This window comes from Magnolia sinica, chromosome 17 (assembly GCF_029962835.1).
Source record: "Magnolia sinica isolate HGM2019 chromosome 17, MsV1, whole genome shotgun sequence".
NCBI classification, from domain to species: domain Eukaryota; kingdom Viridiplantae; phylum Streptophyta; class Magnoliopsida; order Magnoliales; family Magnoliaceae; genus Magnolia; species Magnolia sinica.
This window is the reverse complement of record NC_080589.1, coordinates 43,426,821-43,443,540: the sequence shown is the minus strand read 5'-3', so window position 1 is coordinate 43,443,540 and position 16,720 is coordinate 43,426,821. Positions and strand designations below refer to the sequence as shown.

At 42.1% G+C, this 16,720-nt stretch overlaps 1 protein-coding gene across 1 annotated transcript in view; it reads right to left on the bottom strand.

Moving 5' to 3' along the window:
* Positions 1-207: 207 nt before the first annotated feature.
* The window catches only part of LOC131231897 (AP2-like ethylene-responsive transcription factor At2g41710), a 55,817-nt gene continuing 39,304 nt past the window's right edge, over positions 208-16,720 (bottom strand). The window contains exons 6-8 of the mRNA XM_058228253.1: positions 2,493-2,569; positions 1,805-2,379; positions 208-593 (exon numbers count right to left, since the gene is read on the bottom strand). Coding sequence (XP_058084236.1) covers positions 543-593; positions 1,805-2,379; positions 2,493-2,569 — 703 coding nt within the window. The 3' untranslated portion in view covers positions 208-542. The remainder of the gene's footprint in view (positions 594-1,804; positions 2,380-2,492; positions 2,570-16,720) is intronic.

Genomic DNA, 16,720 nt, shown 5'->3' with positions numbered 1-16,720 from the left:
ACCTACCTGATACTCTTTGAATCTATGATGAGAGTATCGGAGTGTTACATAATGAAATCAGATAAATTATTAATATGAGCAACGAACATTTATTTCAACATATGCAATTTCTGATTGCGTGGGTTATCGAGCATCACAAGCTGGCCGAGCATCAAATTACTCCCCCTGATGTTGAATGCAGGTCAATTGCACATTTCCATGCTCATAGGCACCAATGAAAGATATGAGTACCAGATTCAAATATTATTTCTCATACAAATATCAAACACTTAAATATAGCAAACTAACATGTGTAACAGAAGCCTCAAATTCAAATGTAGCAAACTAACATATATGTAACAGAAGCCTTGAATTCATATATAAAACAAACTGGAACCTTCATACAAGTTGAGAATGCCTACTGGAACCTACATACAATATGAGAATGCCTTACTCCATACAAATCAAATGCTGCTTTCCATGCAAATATAGCTCTGGCCAACCATTGGAAATCTGCAAAGGTGTTTGTTACTACAGGGAAATAGCCAAGTAATCTTGTTTCTTTACTCTGGGAGGTAGAACGTATGCGTTGAACTCATTTCTGTCTTCCTAAGCTGCATAAACACACAAAAAATGGAAAAAAAAGAAAAAAAGAAAAAAGAAAAAAAAAGACGTAGGTAGCATCAAGTACAATAACAGATCAGTGGTTGCAGTAACCAAAACTTTAGCAAGTCCTTACATATAGGGCTCTCAATGGGTTGGGGTCGGGTCATAGCATGGCTAACCGGCTTTGGGTCTTGCTGGGTCTGGGTTCCTTCAGGTCTGTGTCTAGTTCTAGAATACCCACACCTGGATCTGATCAGGTTCAGGTAGCCAGGGTCTTTGGATCTAGGTTTTGGGTTGCATTCGAGAAAAAGAGAAAGAAAAAGAAGAGCATTTATATGGTTGTGCCCACCCATTGGATGGATGAGATCGCACATACATGGTGCCACTTTGACACATATGGTATGCAAATGGGCTCTCTTACGTGTGTGGCTTAGGAAACCTCATTTTTTGTTGTTGCTAAAATCATGAATATATATTTAATATATATCACTTTACTATAAAAACCTAACTGGACCCAAGAACTGACCTGACCTGACTTTAACCAGGTCCATGACATGGACACGACCCAGACCCAATTTTTATCCAGGTGCAAAAGGTGAGACCCGAACCTGACCTTATTTCTCAACGGGTCCAAAAGATTGGACCCAAACCCATTAAAATCAGGTTGGGTCCATGGGTCCCGCAGGTCCGGGTACCCATTATTGACAACCCTACCTTACACCTATATGTGTCCCCACAGGCCAACTAGCATCTTAACAGTGGCATTTGAGTCATGCATAGGTGGACCACAGATTGTACACAACCTGACTCAAAAACTCAGGTGGGCCAACTCATCATATGTGCCAATTGGGTATACGTTCAGCGTGGACCTCTGGCAACATTCTTAAAACCTTCCAATGTTTTAAGCCACATGTTTGGGACATCCAAGTTGTACATCAGGTGGACCTAGTATGTAGATATCCTGACCTCAAAATCAGGCTGATCAAACTCGTTGGGCAAATCCAACATGTCTCTGGACTGCTGGATTTTTTTTCTTTTTTTCTTTTTAAGCAGACTAATGTTATTGTTAATGCGGGGACTGCTAGCCTGATTTCTGGGCCAATGTCATCTACATGTCAAACACATTTGGATATGTGGATGTGTGGCCAGATGTAGATGGAAGGACTGTAGTTTGAGAAGGTCCTGGCAGTAAAACAAGTGATTATCAGTGCATACTAACCGTTGTCGTGAGAGAAAGTCCTGTTGGCGGGATGAGGCTTGACCAAAATGTAGGGTCAGGTAACGGATCGATGGTACTACAGTTGGTCAACGATGGCGCTGATAAGAGAGGGTTCAACGGATATGTTCTCTGAAGAGGCAAATCACTCAAGCCTGATGCCACACCCGATTTCTCTCTCCCACCGATGGTAATCAACTTAGGAACAGCCTTTTCATAACCGATCTTGTTCTTCTGCCTGCCATCTTGGGTTTCTGATGTTTTTACTTGCAGGTTTTTGAAGGCAGCAGACTGTGACAGGATGCTACAGGCAGATGCACGAACTGGCCCTTTACGAGGTAGGCCTAGAGAAGGGAGCTGGTATGGTTCGGTATGCTGGATAGGCCATTCCAGTGTCTTTAGTTCACCACCGACGTATTCTGAAATACCATGTGATTCTTCTGAGGATTTAGTTGCAGTTTCTGCACGACGGATCTTATTGTGACCCCACCATCTGATGTAATTTGTTAGATCAATCTTTCTCTCAAGGCAAAATCCGGTCGCATATTCGCTTTCAGTTGCTGCATCCTCACTTGTACCTTTAAGAGGGAAGGGTCTAGTTACACACCCATGAAATGGGACTACTAGAAGACAAATCTAATAATGTCAAGAAGTCTGTTGGATCTCAGCTTAAGACTGTGAATGGACTTACTACAGTGTATGCTATTAAAGTACTCATTCCCAAGCATTCGACCAAGGGATGTGTCCCATCGACTACTTTGTGATGGTCTGAAATGAAGAAAAAAACAAAAACATGATGTCAGGAGAACGTAAAGCTAGAGTCAGTTGAGGTCATGGGTTTGATCTTCCCAGAATACCCACCAAAAAAAGGTCTAAGGTGCAAACATTTCACCAATGTGCAGATCCAATTGAGATCAAACAAACCAATAATCAGTGGGCTAGTTGGATCCATAGTTCATTGAGATGGGATCAAATAATAGAAGAGCGATATGATCACACATATACAAGATATGTGTGCACCATGATGTCAGAACAGAATATATGCATACTTTGCTGCTTGATATATACGTAAGATATGAAAGTGCCCTTGTTTGTCAATTAATGTGAAGGTTGAGTCAGTCAGTTCAGTGAACCCCGTATGAAAGAACTACAAGCTGCAGACTCAATACAATGGATAGATCAAGATCTTCAAAGGTAAATAAAACCTCAGATCCCATGACCAAAACACCTCGGGTATATAATGCCCTTTAAAATACACTCTAATTGATTGAAAAACCAACAAGGAAAACATGTTTTATAGATTAGGTAATAGAAAACTAAGTTGGAAAATTATATGAAAATTCTGTCAGTTTTCTACTTCCTTCGAGTAATCGAACACTGTTCGACGACATCGAACATTCATGGTCGATGACATCGAATCTGACTCGATGACATCGAAAAAGTGCCTTCGGATGTCCAGCAAGCTCAATCAAAAAATCATCTGAAAATTCGATGAATAGAGCAAACATTCGATGACATTGAACATCAACCTTCGATGACATCAAAAGTGAATCGATGACATCGAAGAATGACCTTCAGATGTCCAGCGAGCTCAAACCGAAAATCACCTGAAATTTCGATGAATCGAGCAAACGTTCGATGACATCGAACATCGACATTCGATGACATCGAACGTAGCTCAATGACATCGAAATATGGGCAACTCTTGTCCAGCAAGCTCTGAAGGAAAATCACTTAAAAAATTGAGGAATCAAACTCATTTCGATGACATCGAAATTCAAAATTCGATGACATCGAATAAGGACAAGAAAATGTCCAGCGAGTTCTGAAGAAAAATCGCTTAAAAGTTCGAGGAATCGAACTAGATTCGATGACGTCGAAATTCAAATTTCGATGAAATCAAATCACGTTCGATGACATCGAGTTAAGACATGAAAGTGTCCAGCAAGCTTTAACAATTTTTCAACAAAAATTCCGTGTCATCAAATGAAGAAAGATTCTGCCCGTTTTATTTCCGTTGGGATTTTTGCCTATATATCTGGAAGGTTGCTTTCTGAGTTTGTATTGAGAAAAAGAGAGAGCTCTGAGAGAGTAATTGCTTACCTACCACCATAAACCCATTTTCTCATGGGAGTTCATACTTCAACCCCTTCTTAAATGCAATCATTGAATATTCAATAGATTGGATTGGAGAATGAACTTCACCGTTCAAGTATCTTCCAGCAACTTAATGGCAAATCATTGTGTTGGAACCTCTTGAATGCCTAATACCTTGGAATCTCTTTGGCATCAAAAGATCAACATCCATTAGAGTAGATTCCTCTAAATACCTTGACCCAACCTCGGCAACTTTGATTGGGAACATCTACAACTGTTGTGGTTCAATATTGCAAATGTATTACCAATATTTTCAACTACGTAAATTTTATGTAATGCTTGTATCATAAGTGTATCGACGATATTTTAATAATATCGCCAATGTATTGATATCATCATAAATTTTATTAGTTTTTCATGAGGGCATGGTTGTATGTAGTGTTCAATTTGTCATTGATAATATTAATAATATCTCGATATTATCGATATCGCATCATGCGCGATATTAAGATCACAATCTTTCGTTTCCTTTCCAATTGTTAATGATTTCTTGGTGAAATATCATGTGTTGTTGATATTTTGCAATATCGATGGATGTTTGGATAAAAGGTTGGATGGTTAAATAAACTGGATGGGATGGTTGGACTGATTTCTTACAACAACACATGCTTTTAAGGGCCCATTAAATGGAAACTTGTTATGTAGGCATTCTTTTTGCAAATTTTTTTATTTCTAAATATGCAAATATGTACATTTTAACATCTTTTGTAGTTTCGCTGAAAATTCCATTGTTTTTCCCATGTTACCCCGCATATCTGGTTATCAGCGATATTATTGGCAATATCGATATTGTTTCTATATCCCTGGCTAGAGAAACTTGTAGCAATACCGATACTTCAAACACTGATTACACCCTTCATATTCAGTACTGGACAAATGTACAACAAAGATGTTAGCATAAAGAATCCATGTAGACTTGTGGTTGATCATGAAATTCATGGCCAACTAGAAGAACATGACCTATAATTTTATTTATAGACTTTTAGCAACCATCATATCCTATTAATGACACTACGAAACGAGAATGGATATTCTTTACCAAAGGCATTAATATATATGGGTGTGAACCCCAAGTGTAGTCAAAAGCGAGCCCACACACAAAAATGTGAAGACCATAAGATCAAAGGACAAACTAGTCCCACTAATCAAGAGCTCTTTGGAGGTGCTACAGTTAGCCCTATATCATAGGTGTTGGGCATAAAACAATAGAGCTGAAAATGGTTGAGAGGTTCAGTAATCTAAAACCCAACCATCATGGGGAGGAAAGACAATCTTCACCCCTTAGACCCCACAGTGTAGATGTCAAGTGGACTCTAAACGACCTTAATCATGGGACAAGATTTGTTGAGAAGTGGAACCGCCTGCCGAATGTATGTTATCCAAGGTATCTCCGGTTATATCGGAACCAGATTCGATGGTTTGGTTTAAAGGTAAATATGGCAAGTTCTCGGTGAGATCCTTTTATATGTTTATAAGTGGGGAGGCTTCTCCGGTTGGGGTCTACCCGACGTCGTTCATTTGGCAGTATGGTGCTCCCTCAAAGGTGGCGGCGTTCGCATGGCTAGTGGAGAGAAAAAAAAGTGCTAACAGTGGATAACCTCTGAAGAAGGAATATGAGCCTACCAAATGTATGTTTCATATGCCTTCAAGCCAATGAAACGATGGATCATCTATTCATCCAATGTTCGTTTGCTAGAGAAATGTGGGATAACTTCTTTAAGTTATTTGGCATTGATTGGTTGTCCCCGGGTTCTATGGATAACTTTTTCTGGAGTTGGCATGGTGAGGCTATAGGAAAGAGATGCCCTCATCCAACGGTTAGTTTGTGGAGAACTAGAGATAAAGAAAACCAACATATTGCTTGGACCACAATTACCTGAATCTCAGTTCAACCAATTCAAGTTCGAATTTGTACTTCACAGCTCGTTACTTCTCAAAATTACTTAGTTCATTGGGGTAGGCTCATTTGGTTTGTTTTTCAATCTGAATTACTCACGAGTCACGATTCCAATTCGCCTAGTTCAATAGGCTGGTACATACATCAATTCACTTCGCATATGAGTGTCGAAATATGGTTAGTTTGTGGATAACTGGAGATAAAGAAAACCAACATCTTGCTTGGACCACAATTACCTGAATCTTAGTTCGACCAATTCAAGTTCGAATTTGTACTTCACAGCTCGTTACTTCTCAAAATTACTTAGTTCATTGGGGTAGGCTCATTTGGTTTGTTTTTCAATCTGAATAACTCATGAGTCACGATTCCAATTCGCCTAGTTCAATAGGCTGGTACATACATCAATTCACTTCACATATGAGTGTCGAAATATGGTGGGGAGCCATCTCTCCATAATACACGGTGTGGCCATGTATCGATCAGGAATGTCTATATGGTGAGTACTATTATAGATGGTGCATGTGCATTAACCATACACTCTACTAGTGCATCCAACAATTATACGAAGAATGACAGGGTGGGAGTTGTGGAATGACGGTGAAAGGGAGAGATTTCCAAATTATTAATTTTCTAGTTAGTAATCAAAGATTTCTTCCTTACATCCATGATCCACCTAATCAAAATTGTTGTATACAATAGTGAAAAACAAATTCAAATTGACAACATTGATGAGGATAGCGGAGAATATGAAACTATATGTCTCAACTATAACAGTGGCCATAACAGCCACCATGGCTAATGTTACAATATAGGCTGTAACAACCATTTTTTAACACTACATTGATCTTGTAACAGCCGTAATAGGACATTTTTTCCATTACGGCTCCGTAATGCATAATAGTTCCCACAATTACCGTTACGTAATCGTTTTTTAATACTTTGGCACTAGATGGCGGTAGTAGTTGTGAATAATCTGGTATCAACTGTATGGGTATGTAGCCATCGAGTTTGGCTATGGAGACTTTAAGATCTAATAGGTAGGCATAAATGTAAGTTCCATGATGTCCTGATACTCGTCATCATCATCATATGCATGTCTTTTGACCACTACCACTCCCACCATCACTATAATCTCCCCAACTAGGTGCCTCCAAATCATCTCCATGGTTGGTCACCATAGCTTTCCGCAGTCTGGGTAGGAGTGGCTTGGGTTGGGTGTGTTATTGTGTAGATAAGGATAGGTGCTAGCCACTACCATCTCACTAGCACCAGTAGCAGGTGCACATTCATAAATATTAGTATTACACCATGATCATCACATCTCCACCACTTTCACTGCTACAACTGTCAAACTCAGTCACATTGTTACTACAACCATCGTCATTATCTTCAATAATCCACTCTAGACGACATCGTGGCTAAGCTGTTTTCATGATGAGATCCGAGAAGTCTAGCTCCTCATTGTTGGCTGCATCAATTTTTCTTCCTTTGTTCGAGCCATGGGAAAAGAGATTGTCTTCACCAAAATTGTAATCCAAATTTATTGGATAATACTAGACTTGGTTATCAGTCTACTCTTTTGATTTTTTCCATATTTTTTAACCGCAACCTCACATTATAATGAATGAATACATATCCCTCTCCACCTTGATATGCTTTAACCGATTCCATTGCTTCATATGGATGCGGGAGAGTTTCAATTTCTCTCACAACCCACAAAGGATTTTGTCTGACTATAAATTTTGACTGCATTACTCCTCAAAGTAGGTGTGCTTTCTCCATAATTGACCCATCATGGATAACATACAAGTATACCGGTTTATTAATTTGCTAAAGACATTACATCTAAGTTATCCTAAATCTTACATATTATTCCTAATCCTTGGATTGGTTTCTACATAGCAGCTTATGCAAGTGGATATGCAAAGCTATCCATCGCAAGTGCATACATCTCTCCACTTGTGAAAGATATAGTAACAAGTATTATATATGCGACATATGTAATGCATTTAAAAATAGAAAACTTAATTTTAAATATTGGTCAACCTACTTCATTAATGGCATCAACTTGTTATGTCAAGCTTTAACCTCTTAATAACTTCTTTTTTTCAGACTGGCAATAATTATTTCTTGATATGTAGTTGTGTGTAGGAATAGGGGTTTAAGTGGCCTACATCATTAAAAAAAAGAATATATCAAAATCTCACATTAATACTCATAACAAAAGTAACTCATAAGCTCTAGCAGTAAGCATGAACCAAGGAGTAAGAACTAGCAATCGCTAAGTAGCTAAATAATTGTTACTTTTTTCTACCTGCATGGAAATCGTGGTAAGGATATTTATTCGAATGCTTATGTATCAGCTTCTAGTAAACCTTGTAATGTTGACAATCACGAAGAATAGATAACTTCGCTCCATCCATAGCCTCATAAAGAAAGACTATCGTTGGCCTATCGTCAGTTTCCACAAGTCGAAGAACCTTAATCAAAGGGTTCCATTACTTTCATAACTTCTAGGACTTTCTTCAAATATTTGTTGTCTCCTCATAATTACGCACATTTCCACAGGCAGCCCACTCATTAGCTCTCCATAAGAGTTTATCCACTGTCGAGATGCAATCATCTCATTAGGTGCCCCTTTATAAATATAAGCTCTTCTTCATGGCTAAATTGTGGCGAATTTAGTCGCTCCTGGCCCCAATAACTCTTACCCGCCTGTGAATCTCTTCATGAGGGCAATTATTCAATTGTGATTGTGAATGTACGTTGTAATCAACTCTGTCACTTTCTCAACCAACTTTGCTATATTCTTCTTTTTCCCCACATCCTCGAAGATGAGGTCAATGTTGTGGGCTGCACAAGGCGTCGAAAAAAGAAAAAGAAAGAAAGATTTATGCATCTTTCCATAAGCATCTTTCCAACTACCTTTTAGGATGCCTCATTATCAATGGGGCAATTCCTCAATTCAATGAGGAATTGAGTACAGGCTGACCTCCAAAATTTTTGAAAAAAATATTACGCCAAAAAGTGCATACCCTATGCAACATGTTCCTAAAGCATGCAGACGTCGCGAAGGCTTTCCCGAATGGGGAAGCCCGAGCGCGCATACGAGTAAGTTGCATCCCGTATGGAGCCACCGTCACAGTATAGCAACGAGAGTGGGAATCTACACAACATCATTCTCGCCAACTTCATCCACCATTCTATCTATCAAACTAAATATACATGAAGCAATCTTCACTTAATCAGATGCGTCAATGGCTTTAATGAACACTATATCACGACAGGAGTAAAAAAAAATTTATTATGCACACTATAACCCCCACAATGAGTGTGGGGTTATATGCATTCATTCAAAAAATTTATTATGCACAATTTGGTAGGGCCAGTCCAACCATCGCACATGATTCACATCCTCTGCTCACTTGTATCAATTTGAATGAATGCATATAACCCCACACTCATTGCGTAGATTATTTGAATACTTCATGTTAATGAACACTATATCACGACGAGAGTAAAAAAAAATTATTATGCACACTATAACCCCCACAATGAGTGTGGGGTTATATGCATTCATTCAAAAAATTTATTATGCACAATTTGGTAGGGCCAGTCCAACCATCGCACATGATTCCACATCCTCTGCTCACTTGTATCAATTTGAATGAATGCATATAACCCCACACTCATTGTGTAGATTATTTGAATACATCATGTCAATGTCATCATAATTGGGCACTTTAATCCTAGGTCTTGCATCTGCATTTACGAACACTTGAAAGTACGAGGAATTTACAACACGTGGAGGGATGCTATTATGTAAAATAGTTTTGTTGTTGCCCGCCCAAGATAATTTATAATTTGTTTCGACCACATTTCTTTCAAATTTTTTGCTTGTTAGTAGCCTTCCTATATAGCATCTCATCACTAGTACGTTCTTGTTGCTCTCGTTCATCCTCATCAAGATTCTGAATATCAAACCAAGCATGAGATGAGGGTTGTTGACTCAAGCAACTCAACTCTTGCCATCGTGTCCTATGGGCACGACATAAACCCCTAAATAATCCCCCAATGCCATAGCCACTACCACTCACGCCAGCTTCACTACTCCCATTGAAATCATGAATCAAGCCACTTATCCCAAATATCTATTGTCATTGTTCATCCTCATGAGTAGTTTGTAAATTTTCCTTCCTCGTCGTTGTAATCTCCATGTTCCTTGTCCAAGACCTCCCTTGACTCAATGTCCTCATCATCACGAACGTCCTTCTTAGGAACACCAAATACCTCAGCTCAACATGTATAAGGGTGGCCTTCTTCTCCTTTTTCCTCATCGCTTTTTTTCCTTTTGATTTCTTTTTTTTTTATTATTCATTTGCTCCCTTACATCCTTCGAGAAACTTGGACCATTAGAAACTCAACCATTTTAATGGGCCAAGTGTTGTTTTAACCAAGTTATGTCCCCGCTCACACTCTTATTACAATATCTGCATATAATTTGTTGTTTGCTCCTATTCTTACCCCTGCCCACACTCCTATTACAGTATTTGCATATAATTTGTTTGTCTGCTCCTCCTATTCTTACCCGATGCCACTACCCTACAACTTTGTTGTCATTCTCAACCATTTCCCAAATACCAAGTTTCAAGCTCAAGCACCAACCCTAATCTCCAACTGAACAAGCATATCAACAAGTCAATACTCCACTTAACAAGTTCTCACCACACCAGTACACTACAACCTAATAGCCCATTATCAGTCTACAAGAATGTATCTACAATCGACAGTTCACTTTGCGAAAACACCAAAATAAAGAGAAAATGTGCTATAAACTATTTTTCCTTCTAATTTCTTTTTTTATTCATTTGCTCCCTTACATCCTCCGGGAAACTTGGACCATTAGAAACTCAACCATTTTAATGGGCCAAGTGTCATTTTAACCAAGTCATGTCCCCGCTCACACTCATATTACAATATTTGCATATAATTTGTTGTCTACTCCTATTCTTACTCCTGCTCACACACCTATTACAATATTTGCATATAATTTGTTTGTCTGCTCCTATTCTTACCCCATGCCACTAACCCTATATCTTTATTGTCATTTGTAAGACCCGACCCGAGTTCTTGCGTAGGCATGCGTGTGTAGGTATGCATTTCATTTCTCATGGTCTCGCGGTCCTACCGGTTGAATCCTGGCGACCCGCGACCTTTGGGTAGCGTTTGCGTTCATCCTTGAGTCCGGTTACGTTGACCCGACTCGGATCGGCCCAAGACCTATGCCATCTCGTTCGTATCGTTGTTACGGTTCCAACGACGTATCTTGTGCGTTCATCCAACTTATAGATCAAAAGTTGTAAGCATTTCATCATGTGGCCCACTTTTTGTACAAAAGCATATGGACCACTCTCATGGCACAAGTTCCCATGCACACCACCCACACACACTACATTTTCCATGGAATAAACACTACCCATCCTAAACACTACCCACACCTAACCTACTCTAGCAAACATTATTTGTATCACCATAGGTCAAGATTTCTTTCTCTAACCAAGGAGGGAGAGCAATGATGACTCTCCTACAACCCTCCCTTCCTCTCTCTCCTCCTTCATTCTCTCATTTTCCTCTTCCATGGTGGAATGTCCAGCCCTCCCTCTCCCAATTTCCAGCAACTTCTCCTTCCTTTCTTCCTCCATCTAGCCACCACAAACTCATCTTGACCATTGAACCTTAAGGCTTGGAGCTTGGAGTACTTAGTGTTGGTGGTAGCTTGAAGATTCAAGGTGGGTGTTTTCCACAAATGCTAACCTCCCTTCCTTCTCTTATTTCTTTTGTTTCTTCATGTAGGGAACAAGTGGGACCCACCAATCCATGGTGGGGATCCCATCTAATCCTTTGGATGTGCCTATTGGCCATCCATCATGCATGTGTTAATCCATGATGGGGCCATTCTCCATGGACCCCATCATGATGTGTTTCATGATCTCAGCCCTCCTAAGGTAGACCTTTGTTTTATGGTGGGGATGGCATCCCCACCTCAGATTTTTACTATGGAGGTTCATGCATGCATAGATCCATAGATGAGCAATTGCATGGTTGAATCTTCTTTGTACATAGGAGGTTTTTAGTAGCGAAACCGCTCTTGAATGGCCCATCTCCTCCTCTTATTTTCTCTATCTCTTTTATTCCTTCTCCCTAAATAATTGTTGGTCATGGTGGCCCACCTGATGTGCAAGGCACATCCAACCGTCCATCCTTGTTGGGACATCCATATGTCCCATTTTCTGGACATGTGGAGATCCACCTTGCTGTCCTACAACCCTGCAACTGATCTAGACACCATATTATAGTGGGCCGGTCCAGCCACCACCATGTGAGTACAAGCGTCCATTGGCCCCAAGATTTTGTAGGTGGGTCCTATCATGGGTGGGCCACCTCTCTGCAAAATTTTACACTTTTTAGAGCAGTGAAAGTATTTTTAATAATTCATACAATTTATGGACAGCAATGTTGCAGAAGAGTTATAGATTGTTGTCCCCTTTTGGATCAGTTGGCCACCTTCCCAAAATCAGATCACACTGGGGTCTTTCCCTCTTCCACCAACATGGCTGGACGGTCCCATATGTTGGACCGTCCAGGCCCTTAGGCCCAGCCCCTAGACGTCCCAAAAAGGGTTGCATGGGATAAGTTTTCAGCATGTATCAAGGTGGGGTCCACATACCAATAACTCACCCTTATCTTCTTCAAAACAAAGCAACACATGGGCCCAAACAATTAGCAACATGGCCCTAAAAAAAATCTGGACAGCAAGGTATATAGCTGCCTAGTGCAGTCCACAATTAAAGTTCCAGCCAAATAATCTTCATGCACATCAAGGTGTGGCCCACCTAGATGGGCCATACACATTTGGGACATACTCCCGAATGATCCAAACCTTGCATGTGTGAATGGACAGCAAGGTGAATCTCCACATGTCTAGAAAATCGGACATATGGACGTCCCAACAAGGATGGACGGTTGGATGTGCCTTGCACATCAGGTGGGCCACCATAACCAACAATTATTTAGGGAGAAGGAATAAAAGAGAGAGAAAATAAGAGGAGATCGGCCATTCAAGAGGGGTTTCGCCACTAAAAACCCCTTATGTACAAAGAAGATTCAACCATGCAATTGCTCATCTATGGATCTATGTATGCATGGACTACTAAAAACCCCTTATGTACAAAGAAGATTCAACCATGCAATTGCTCATCTATGGATCTATGCATGTATGGACCTCCATAGTAAAAATCTGAGGTGGTGATGGCATCCCCACCATAAAACAAAGGTCTAGATGACCTTAGGAGGGCTGAGATCATGAAACACATCATGATGGGGTCCATGGAGAATAGCCCCATCATGGATTAACACATGCATGATAGATGGCCAATAGGCACATCCAAAGGATTAGATAGGATCCCCACCATGGATTGGTGGGTCCCACTTGTTCCCTACATGAAGAAACAAAAGAAATAAGAGAATGGAGGTTAGCATTTGTGGAAAACACCCACCTTGAATCTTCAAGCTACCACCAACACTAAGTACTCCAAGCTCCAAGCTTTAAGGTTTAATGGTCAAGATGAGTTTGTGGTGGCTAGATGGAGGAAGAAAGGAAGGAGAAGTTGCTGAAAATTGGGAGAGGGAGGGCTAGACATTCCACCATGGAAGAGGAAAATGAGAGAATGGAGGAGAGAGAGGAAGGGAGGGTTGTAGGAGAGTCATCATTGCTTTCCCTCCTTGGTTAGAGAAAGAAATCATGACCTATGGTGATACAAACAATGTTTGCTAGGGTAGGTTAGGTGTAGGTAGTGTTTAGGATGGGTAGTGTTTATTCCATGGGAATTGTAGTGTGTGTGGGTGGTGTGCATGAGAACTTGTGCCATGAGAGTGGTCCATATGCTTTTGTACAAAAAGTGGGTCACATGATGAAATGCTCACAACTTTTGATCTATAAGTCGGATGAACGCACACGACGCGTCGTTGGAACCGCAACGACGATACGAATGAGATGGCATAGGTCTCGGGCCAATCCGAGTCGAGTCAATGTGACCGGACTCAAGGATGACCGCAAACACTACCCAAAGGTCGCGGGTCGCTGGGATTCAACCAGTAGGACCGCGAGACCATGAGAAATGAAATGCATACCTACACACACATGCCCACGCAAGAACTCGGGTCGGGTCTTACAACCCTCCCCACCAACAAAGAAATTGTCCCCAAAATTGACCAATACAGCACAAAATGAAAAACAAACACCATCATCATATAACAATCATCAAAAGAGAAGGCAATACAATCTGCATATATCAATCAACAAACAAATGGGGATAACGCTCTCTAATATCGGCCTCGCGTTCCCAAGACGCCTCGGCCTCAGAATGATGACCCCATTACACCTTCACCAAGGGAATGACCTTGGTCCTGAGGACATGCTCCTTCCGATTAAGAATACGAATCGGCTGCTCAATATAAGAAGCATCCTCATGGACCTCAAGTGGCTGCCAATCAATCACGGGAATAGTGTCCGACCCACATTTCAGCAACATAGAAACATGGAATACATCGTGGATCGCGGACAACTCAGGAGGTAAGGCAAGCCTATAGGCTACAGCGCCTACGTGGTCGGTAATCTCAAAAGGTCCGATGAATCTCGGGGCGAGCTTGCCCTTCATACCAAAGCGAACCACGCCCTTCGTAGGCGAGACCTTGAGATATACCATGTCCCCGACTGCGAACTCGAGGGGTCAACGCCGACGATCAGCAAAACTCTTCTGCCAGCTCTGAGTTGTGCGCATCCTCTGCCTGATAACATCAATAACCTCTGACGTCTATTGCACAAGCTCGGGACCTAAGAGACGACGCTCTCCAACCTCAGTCCAACAAGTAAGAGATCTGCACGGTCTGCCATAAAGTGCCTCAAAAGGAACCATGCCGACAGTCGCCTGATAGCTGTTGTTGTACGCGAACTCGGCGAGGCGCATATGCTCATCCCAACTCCCCGCAAAGTTGATCACACAAGCCTTGAGCATATCCTCAAGGATCTAGTTAACCCTTTCGGTCTGCCCATCCGTCTGCGGATGATAAGCGGTACTGAGACGCAAAGTGACCCCCAGCGCCTGCTGGAAACTCCTCCAAAATTGAGACATAAATCTGGAGTCTCGGTCTGAAACGATCGAAACTGGGACGCCTTGCAGTCTCACTATCTCCTCAATGAATATCCTCGCCAACCGGTCCATAGACCAGGAAGCACACACTGGAATGAAATGAGCCGACTTCGTCAGACGATCGACGATAACCCAGATGGTATCGTGATCGCACTGAGTCCTCGGCAATCCTGCGATGAAGTCCATCGATACGTGCTCCCACTTCCACTCTAGAATGCTCAATAGCTGCAAGAGACCATGGGGTCTCTGATGATCAGCCTTGACACGCTGGCATGTGTCACACTCAGCCACAAAACTCGCAATCTGGCGCTTCATCCCCTGCCAGAAGTACTGCCTCCTCATATCACGATACATCTTCGTGAAGCCCGGGTGGATAGTAAGTCTCGATCAGTGTGCCTCGGTCATCAGATCACGACGCAACTCTAGTATGTCCGGGACACAATCGGCCTCTGAAGCGTAATCCACCATCGGAACCAATCTGCCAGTCTGACTACTCCACTGATGCGGCCTTTGCTCAGTACTCCTGAAGTGACTCGTCCATCTACTGAGCTTCAATCACCCTAGCCACCAAAGAGGGTTGAATCGATAAGCTCGAAAGCTGAACAATGGAAAACTGCAGGCCGAACTCAAAGACATACTCTGAAACATCCTCGAGCATCTGCCACTCCCGCACCATCATCTGTGCCACCAGGCCTCGTGGCTGACGGCTGAGCGCGTCCGCCACCACGTTTGCCTTACCCGGGTGGTACTGAAGGTCAAAATCATAATCTTTCAGCAACTCCATCCATGGCCTCTGTCGCAGGTTCAACTCGGACTGCGAAAATAGATACTTCAAGCTCTTATGATACAAGAAGAGCTCGAACCTGACCCCATATAGATAATGCCTCCACACCTTCAGTGCGAAGACAACTGCTGCAAGCTCCAAATCATGAGTGGGGTAGTTCAGCTCATGGACCTTAAGCTGGCACGAGGCATACACCACTGGCTTCCCGTGCTGCATCAGTACAGCACCCAAGCCAACTCTGGAGGCATCAGTAAAAACAACAAAACCCTCACTCCCATCAGGAAGAGTGAGAACAGGAGCGGATGTGAGGCGGTCCTTCAACTCCGTAAATGTCTTCTCGCAAGCGTCACTCCAGACAAACTCGACGCCCTTTCGCGTCAACCGGGTCAGCGATGCTGCAATACAGGAGAAACCCTCGATAAACCGTTGATAATATCCCGCTAGACCAAGGAAGCTGCGAATCTCGCACGCGTTTTGGGCTAGCCCCACTGACGCACTGCATCAACCTTCGAGGGGTCCACAACGACACCCTCCCTCGTCACTACGTGACCGAGGAACTTCATCTCCTCCTGCCAAAACTCAAACTTCTCCAGCTACGCATACAACTGGTGGGCACGGAGGGTCTCAAGCACAATCCGCAGGTGCTCAGCATGGTCCTCACGGGTCCTCGAATATACAAGAATATCATCAATGAATACCACCACGAACTGATCTAGGAACGGCCGAAAAACCTCGTTCATCAGCTGCATGAACACGGCGGGCGCGTTGGTCAGTCCAAACGACATGACCAGGAACTCGAAGTGACCATAGTGTGTTCGGAAAGCCGTCTTCGGAATGTCCTCTCGGACCAGAATCTGATGGTAACCGGAACG